General features: G+C 44.8%; 1 protein-coding gene across 3 annotated transcripts in view; it reads right to left on the minus strand.

Annotated features, from left to right (window-relative positions):
• Positions 1-5559, minus strand: part of LOC310986494 (dedicator of cytokinesis protein 3-like) — a gene marked incomplete at both ends in the record, with an annotated part of 178753 nt that extends 173194 nt beyond the window's left edge. For all 3 annotated transcript variants that reach the window (XM_083972425.1, XM_083972424.1, XM_083972423.1), the window contains one exon: positions 5523-5559. In XM_083972425.1, coding sequence (XP_083828551.1) covers positions 5523-5559 — 37 coding nt within the window. The remainder of the gene's footprint in view (positions 1-5522) is intronic.
• Between the last annotated feature and the right edge of the window lie 4110 nt (positions 5560-9669).

Raw genomic sequence — 9669 nt, forward strand, 5'->3', positions numbered from 1 at the left:
CGACATCTATATAGCAGGATAGATCGGTTTGTTTAAATAAATCGAGTGAAACAGAGGCTGTCCTCCTTTGGGCTGGCTGATACAGTCTAATGGCTGTAATTTAATTTTAATGGCTACATTACAGCAAAGAACCACTACAATCGCGTCTGAACAGCTTGGCTAAAGGTTTTCACAGGAGTGGGTGAGGTAGGGGGGGAGGTGGAGAAAGGAAGGAGGAGGGGGGGTTGTTTCCCAACTCACTAAGGGAGAACACACAAACCTCAAAAAAAAAGGACTAAATTAGCAAAGAGAATCTGTGTGATGTGCGCTTGTTAACTCGTTGCTTTGAGATGTGATTAAAAGGCCAGGCTAGCACCCTGAGGAACAGAGGAGGGGGTGGGGGGAATGAGGGAGTGATGGGGAGGGAGCAGAAGCAATCAACTTGATTTGCTGTCAGTTTCCATAGGCGCTGTGGATATTTCTGCATGTAGGGCTTGCGGACTCTTTTCGCCTTGATCGTGTGCCGATGGGAGAGTCATGGGTGAATCTGGAGAGAGTCTATAATTCCTCAGAGACATTTCTTCTAGTTTGTAAAGCTTTAGGCAGGAGCACCAGGGGGTTTGGGCAGAAACACTAAGATTATTCCTGGCTGTCTTTGAGGAAAAATCATTACAAAAACAAAAAGATTTTTAAATTTCTGTCACCCATTTAAGGCAACTAGGCTAAATACTAACATGGTAGAACACGACATAACGATTCACAGAAAAAAATTCCTAAAGGTCACATACGGTCTAAAGGTAGATGTTAATATTAAAGGTCCATACTGTACAGTACAAAAGGTAGATGTGTAGCCTAATTATAGATCAGGTCTAGGTTCCTTATTAATACTGTGAAAGTATCAAAGCCTCGCCGGTTCACAGAGAAATATACAACATGTGTATTCAAAAACTGAGCAGTGAAGCCAACAGTCAGGACTTATGTGATTGGCTGACACCGACCTGTTAGTAGAGCTCCAGAGATAGGCTGAGAGAGGAGATGTAAAACTACACTGAGATGGTGTTTCTGTCTTCTCAAGGATCAACACTTCAAGTAAATGCAGAGCTTTGAAGATTCAGATGATATATGGTTTTTGACGAAGAAATAAATGACAAGCCCAGAAAGGTCATTAAAGAGTGTTTAACGATGTCTGGCAGGTTGTTCCATAATCTGGGAGGAGCTCTGATCAAGTGGCAACCGGCAGCATCTGTCTCTGCATGCGAGGGCAGATGACAGTGACAGATGAGCCAGAGCTGCAGCAGCAAAATGAAAAGTCGGTTCAGGATAAATAGGTCAAAAGAAGAAAAAACAAAGTAAAAACTGACAGAGGAATAAAAACAACTGACAAAGAAAACAAAAGGTGCAGTGCTGGACATGAGGAGGACATCCCTTACAGATCTGTAACTTTCACTGTGACCTAGTTCTATCAGTGTGTGTGTTTGTGTGGTGTGAGAGATATTGTATGGCATGTGTGTCACACATAAAGTCGCTCTGTCTACTGGTGTGTCTCTATCGTGTGTCATCAGTGTGTTTCTCAACTGTGACAACAGCCAACAGGGTATTTGATTTTCTTATATTTACAAATGTACACAACATTGAAGCCACATAAAATGTAATTGCGCTTGGTAAAATGACGACAAGGGTGATTCTGATTCTGACAGAATATTATTATTGTGTTGCTGATTTTATAAATCTACCCACTTTAGCAGGTGCGTTTCATAAAGAATGTGCCTGGGACACGTCTGTCTTTCTCTCTCTTGCTGTCTGTCTGTCCCTCTGTCTATCAGTGAGTGAGTGAGTGTGTATGTGTGAGAAAGGGAGAGTGTGTGTGTCCTGTGTCATCTGTGAGTGTGAGAACTGAGTGCTGTGCTGTGCAGCCCTGGGGGAGGTGAAGCCGCTTTCAGGAGCCTCTATGGGCGCCACAAAGCTGCATTCATTCAACTGAATGGCTGTTTTCTACAACCAGGCACTAGTCATCCAAACTCCATTGGAAGGCCTCTATGAGTTACCACTCTCCCCGCCTTGGTATGCAAAGCCTTATCCAACAACAACACAAATGGCCGGATTAACAAAAAGACACAAAACACACTTACATGAAAACACTGAGGGGATACGTGACTCTCAAGTTCCTCATTCCTGTTTTTAATGGAAGATTAAGGATTTCCTCTTTTCTTTCATCTTTTGTGCACTTTCCTCAGTCATTACTTGACTCTGATATGCCAAGGATAATTTTCAGCCATTGTAAAGACAAAGTACAGGCACTTGTACTGTTTTCTTTTCAAACAGCAGCGATTTGCATACGACATGAAGCGGCATGGATGAGAACAAGCCACAGTGCTGGTCACACAGACAGATGTTTTCCACTGAGCACTTCATCCCTAACATAATGTTACAGTATCGAATCTCGCATTTGTTATGTTTAAACAGAATTTGTTTTGTGATGGAAAACTGTTCTTTTTCATTGAGCCCACTTTCAACCTGCTTTCTCTCCCTCTACAAGTGGGGCGACTGGGGTCCTACTTTTCCCATCGTTTTTTGGGTACCTCCATGAGAATGGCCAAGGAGCATACTGAAGCAAATTAAAAATAAGTTCTCTCTCTGTGATTGCACAAACAGCAGTGCACACTGTATGACTTTGCAGTAAATTGTGCAAAAGGAATGAGGTGGTTCAGTGGTTGAAAAAATGTAGTTTCAAACAAGAGGGCTGTTTGACATCTCTGGAGATATTCAAACTTACTGGTTAAGTGTAGCCTACACTGAAAGGGGACTGAGCCTTTGCTATCAGGACACCACAGCTACAGCTATCTGCTCAGTAAGACCAAGTCAGTGTCAGATTGTAAGTCTCACCTCGAAACTTGTTTTCATCAAAGGCATGTCCTGTCTTTACTTAAAGGGGAACTATGTGAGTCCGCTCGCTTTTCCGCCATTTGGTTACGCTCCTCTCGCCCATGTGCATTTGTTTACAACGAAGCCGGCGAAAAATCAATAAATGGAGCGGTGGATAACGTTACATAACATATACGATGTTACGGCGTGTTTGTTTGTGTCTTAACCGTCATGAACAAAAGATTAGGGGTTACGGAGCATGTTTGTGTTGCGGTGCGCAGAGACTAGAGCTGGGACACCGGGGCGGTGGCCAGGTACTACACTGATGTTGCAAGGTTGGTTTTCAGCCGTGAGACGCCAGGTGGAAGGCAGAGAGCCTCCGTTGTCAGTCGTAACAAGTCACAAATCATGTAGTTAACCATCACAATTAGTCCAGAGCTTTTCAATTAAGGTAAAAATGTAGCAGAGCCAAGGGAGAAATCCTGCTTAGTTCCTCTTTAAGTTTATTATCATATTTAACTGACGAAGCACAACATGTTTTTGCAGACGCACACTCCACAGCAGTTCATCTCTCAGCACCTACTGCACCTACCGTTGTTTCTCTGAACTGGGAGCTGCTCTGAATCTACAGTAAAACAGTGACTACAGATAAATACCTCACACAGCCCTTTGTCAAATGACCCAAACTACCCCTTTAAGGGACACTGTAATATGGCTCCTAGCTCATAACAGAATCAAAGTTTTAAAGTGGATTATTTCCTCGTAGTGGGACGAAGTACCGTACTGCGGAGTGACGAGCAGTGAAGTGCACCGTGATGCGTTTGAACACCTGCTGTTTAGTGTGAAAGAGATTACGAGGGCCAATATTCATAGTTGCCTTCCCACATTACTGCGCTGATTACGATGTTGTTGTCCTTGCACGGCGTCTGCCAGCGTGCAGCGAGAAGCCTTGAAAGCAACGAAGCTTCGGATTCTGATGTTAAAAGGAATAAATCAACAAGCCACAGCATGGAGCCACAGCTGGAGTCTACTGAAGGTAACAGGCAACAGAAAGAGAAAACACACACACACACACACACACACACACACACACGCCGCCTCTCATTCAAATTCAGGTAATGTTTCTTTCCAATTAACAGAGTGCCGGAGTCATGATTCCCCTCATTGACTTCCTGTCGGCAGAGGTCCTGCTCCTGCCCACTGTAGACACTGGTGGAGAGTTTTGCCTGATCTGTCACGGAAAATCTCGGACAGCTGTCAATCGATACCCCGACTCTGGGCTGGGGGGTGGGGGGTGGGGTGGCACAACATCTGAAAACCTTATGCTAATTTCTTTGCACTGTGCACATTTTACACTCCTACTAGTACATAGGTGGTCACATGAGCCTTTTAATCTGTTGATGAAACTCAAAATCTCACCGTTCAATTAAAATAAAACAGGTATTTCCTGGGACGTCATGGATACAGTCTAAGCAATGGACACTGCGTTCAGTGTGTCTGCAAACAGTAACTTCACAGCTCTGTGTCTGTTCCAGCATCACGTTAGCAAACACAGGTAAGAACCTGAGGTGAGTTATCAGAGCTGCTGTCAGGAGGAGTGTGCACAAGAAAGGCTGTTTGAACTTTTACAAAGCGTCAAAAAGAAGATCAGAACACATCAAGAGAAAAAAGAATCATCTGAAAACTGGCATTTGAGAAGACAGTTGGGTAAATAGGCTGAATCAGTACAAAGTAAAAACAGACTGAAAAGCAGAAAGGTAGTAGAAAGTGTCCAGTAGATGTTACAGAAGAGGCCTGAGAGTGTGTGTCTTCAAAGACGGTGCTGGAGGAGATACATGGGAGGTGGGGTGAGAGGGTGAGAGAGAGAGAGAGAGAGAGAGAGAGAGAGAGAGAGAGAAACGGTGGATCACTGGCTAATGACACACTAAACCACTAGCTCTCATTTGAAATCATTATGCTGCCGTATAATATAGGTTGATAAATCACTGCTGCCCTGCTGAAGAGTCACGGCTACCTGCACTGTGCAGCATACTGTCCTCCCCCATCAACACATCTCCTCCACTGTGGTATGGATATGATCTAGGCTATATACTCTATACATCTGCATATCTTCCTCCACATCTTTCTAACTGAAGGTTCAGCCTGCTTTCACACTGTACCAAAGAAGAGACACTGATCATCTTATAAACAAACAAGAAACCAGGAAATCTTTGATATAGCAGATAACACAAAATACCATAAACCTCTATCAAAACAAAGCCCACTCTCTGGTGCCACCACAGATGTTTCTCAATAGGACACTGTAAGATTCAATGTGAATATTCTTGTAGACAGAGTAGGCTATAAAGAGGGGCAGAGGGCTGTGAACTCCCTGCAGACTTCCACAGACTAACAGGCTCCCTTCATAAGTCTGACACAGGGTTTCTGTTCAGCTCACGATTCACCACCAACTCAGCCATGGATTCAGCTGTGGCGCAGGAGCAGCTGAATCAACCTGCTGCCAACGATCACTGTTGTTTCATGAGATGAAACTTTACAAACATGAAATAGGCTGCTATGGTCTGTCTGCGTCACAGCGCCAGTCCCGTGCGCACTGGACGTCCACCCGTCCATAAACCATAAGAACACACACAGCGGGAGGAATTAATAATCACACAAACATTACTGATCTGTTTACTCACCCACTCCAATTTTCTCGTCCTCCGTCGGCGTCCACATGATGTCCCGGTGTACAACGAGCAAAAATCCCCCAACAAAGTATAATCACCCGATGCGTCGCTTCATGGAGACGAGGTATCACCAGAGAAGGAGACGATGTAGGGGGGGGGGGGGGGGGGGAGAAAACAGAGAGGAGGACCGGAGAGGAAAAGTTATTTCAATTGTTGGGGGTGATGAGCAGAGCAGAGCAGAGCTGCCTTCAGCTGTCCGACTTCAGTCGAGTTGTTTTAGTTTTTTAAGGACGAGCGACGCGCGTTGTCTCACATCCCGTCAGGCTGACGCATGGCGCAATGTGTCCGTCCATCTCTGCTGCTGCTGATGCTGCTGCTGGTGTGAACCTCTCTCAGTAGACAGCAGCTCCACCACTACACCACCACCGCTGCTTGTTGTGCAAAGATGCTGCGCAGCCTCGTCCCGGAAACAGGCTCTGGTTGTTACAAAGTGCAGTGAGGTCAGAGGGTGACTGACAGGCTACTTTTCCATCCGACGCTGCAAACCCCGCTTGGTATAAAACACAGTGAAATGACAGCTCCGGTTGTGATGCACTAAAGAAGACAAACTGCACGACTGAAGCTGTCACTGTGATGCGATCACAGAGCGCGCGCACATTCCCGCTGGTCAATACTGGAAAACGATCAAAATCACTCCCGTGTTTTTCCGTCAGGTCTCTGAGTCAGTGCAGCAGCTCAGCTCCCGTTGTTTTCTTCATTTATGTGCGCATGCATTTCTCCCGCTGCACCGCTCTCGTTCCAGATGTCAGAACTTGTTGTTTGATACAGAAAAGAAAAACAGAGAGAGAGAGAAAGAGAGAGAGAGTCTCCCCGGTGCTCGGTGTCGGTATAAGGGACGGGGAGAGCCGTGCGCAGCAGCGGCGGCGGCAGCAGGGAATCCTACATCAGTTTAAGAGGATCAAGCGAGTGGAAAAGCCTACAGCGAGTTTATGGTCAGGAGAGCGAGACCGTGTGTGTGACTTAATGGACCCTACACATTTACTGACTAAACAATGGTAGGCTACCGCTACCTCAGTCTGTAATGATAATTAACAACATTATTCTGAAGATACTTGCTCTGGGGCTCTTTAAAACATTTATTCAACCTCTGTTCTGCTGCTCCACCGGATCATTAAATGTCATCACTGTAGCCACATTGGCACATAAATTATCCTTAGCCTACTGTGTGCATGCACAGTGAATTTCAAAAAAAAAAAAAAAAGGGGGGGGGGGGGCATCTAAAACTAATAAAACATGTGTTCAAGCTGTGAAGGGAAACTCAACCAACACACAAGTTAGTGCAGTAGGACGCCACACAATCCAGCCCCCAGCAGCATCAAACTGTGCACATGGGTCTCTGTCATGGCTCCACAACATGACACCACACTGACACAGTTTCTGTCACGTTGAGAGAGTGATACTGGCCTGGAGACTTGTGTGTGTGCATTTGCCACCAGAGAGGTTTTGTTTTGTCCACTGCGCCACCGTGTGTAGGACTGGAGGTAAAACACACTGATTTACCAGGCAAATTAGTGTTATTACTGTGGGAAGTACATCCTGCTCTCAGTTTAACTGGGTTCAAGAGGTATCCATGGTGATCTCCAGGGAACCTCATGAAGTCTGGTCATTATAAAAGATAAAAATATTTCCAGATGAAAAGGGCTGCTGTCTTCTTCTCGCTCTCTTTATTAATGGGAGTGCTCTCTGGTGAAGAGGCATCAGAGGAGAGAGGCTGGATAATGAGTCAGCCTGCATGAGGCCCTTTTAATAAAGTAAATGAACAATAACCACATGGACGAGTGTCCAGCTTGTTCAGCTAAGTGACTGTAGATGAGCAGACTTGGTTTAAAGGTAAAGGAGTGGGCCCTACTTTCAGTGTCTAAAGCCTTGGCACAGAGCTGATTGACAGATCAAAACCAGTTCAGGCTTCTCCAATGAGAAGATTTCACAAAATGTTACATTATGGTAGAATAACTGCCCCGATAAATGTTGGCATTTTTTTTAATTATTAGGCTAATGTTTTTGTTTTGTTTATCTCCAAGTTTGCATTACCTCGAGCATTCCTTGTTTCCTGTTATTGCTGTTGACAATTACCTTGTATGCTGCAAATAAACTTAAAAAAAATCTATCATGAATATTTTAAATTCAAGGCGCACGCCATCGCGTTTGTTAAAGCAATACTTACCGATCTGGCATTTCACTCAGCACAGCACAAACATTTGAAAATCAACAGCTCCACCTCCCTCACAAGGTCCCACCCACCTCTCGCTCCTGCCGCATCTCCACGAGCCCCCTCCCTCCCTGCTGCATGCGTTGGCATGGCAACGGTAAACAGAACAGGAACGCGAGTGAAACGGGAACAACGCAAACAAACACAACACCGGAGTTTTAAATCGTATAAACGGACTCAGTGATGATGACTGATGAGTTTTATAATAAACTGTTGTTAGCCTACTGCTACTGGAGACGCAGGGGAAGTGATTGTTACAGATTACAGTTCTCAACGAGCCGGGCTGGCGGCCGGACCAGCGCCACCTGATGCGCTGGTTCAGGGCCAAAATAAATCCAGACCGAGCCGAGTCGAGCCGCGCCGGTCCGGAGTTCAACCGGGTCCGGACCGCTGAGAACTCACAGAGCTATGTAGCCTAGCCGTTAGCACAGAGCTAGCACTGGATGCTTTATAGACACATGTGACTTCCTGTGTTTACGTATCACTCGGGGCTGATCACTATCAACGTTACAATATCAGACATGAAACTCCGCGACCAGCTGCGGCTGCAGTTATTGGTCTTTTAAAAAACTATTTATTTCCAAAAACCTTCTTTCTAGTGTGTGTTGTGACTCTAGTCTCCTCTGCTCTCTGTGTCCTGCTACTGCTCTGTCAATAAGCGTTCTTCCTGGTCGGGAGGGGGGAGAGGAGGAGAGGGGTGCACAAAGTGATTACATATTAAGTAGGTTCGGTCGCTCGTCAAATCTTAGTAATCGGACCGAATAATATTATTGGTCAGACTTTTCTCAGAATTATATGAGAATGAAAAAATTATGAGTTTTTAACCCTGTTGGGTTTCTCTTACATTTTAATGTATCATCAGATTATTAATAGCATTTTAACTTAGACAAAGAAATGTGCAAAAGTTCCAGAAAGGTAAGTATTGCTTTAAGTTACCGCTGGTATGTCATTTGGTAGCCTGGTGGTGGCTAGCTAACGAGGCGAATGGTTACACGAGCTGGCTGGTCTGCGGTAACTTTACTTCACAGCAACTCTCCACATCCACCAGTCTGCAGTTACCTGTGCCGAAGAGGCGAGGCCGCCACGGAGCCAGGGCCATAACACCTGTTTCTGTGGAGTCCATAGGTGGCGACCTGGTGGCGACCATGACGTTTGTCAGTTCCCGCCAGATTCCCGCTCGACATTTCGGGTTACTCTTCTTCTTCCCTTCCGGGCAGATTAGCCGCTGCTGCCACCTGCTGGTTGATAACAGTAGCCTACTGCACAGGAAATTATACGCCTAAATAAACTGTTAACAGTCAGATGAGGTACATAAACAGTTGGCATGAAGAAGGTAATTACCGTACCTGTAAACATCTTTATTTTTGCTGTAAAGATAGTGGGGGTCTCAGGGGACTGACTCACAGTTTGAGACTCACTCTAGTGGTCAGTGGAGGAACTGCAGCCATAGGTTGCTGCTTCCTATTAATGTGTCCATTGTCCTATTTCTATTTATATGCTGCAGCAATATTTATTGAGATAACAAGCTTAACATATAATTATAATAATAATAATAATAATAATAATAATAATAATAATAATAATAATAATAATAATAATAATGTAAACAACTCAAAATTGTAGGTGTAAAAACAAGCATGTAATTTCAGGCATTCTGGGGCCTCTTTCCTGAGCTACTACGTCCATACCAGACACATCTAATGGAGATTTGTTCATTTGATTTAGCAGCACTGAAATGCTGATGTCATTAATATCATGAACACACAGTTAACACATTTCACTGTATCACTTTATTAGGAATACCTTCACATCTGATTGTCATGTGGCAGCAGTGCAATGCCTACCGATTTGGATCAGGGATTTATACCAATCAATCCTGGTTTGAATGCC

This window comes from Trachurus trachurus (assembly GCF_905171665.1).
Source record: "Trachurus trachurus genome assembly, chromosome: 5".
Lineage (NCBI taxonomy): Eukaryota > Metazoa > Chordata > Actinopteri > Carangiformes > Carangidae > Trachurus > Trachurus trachurus.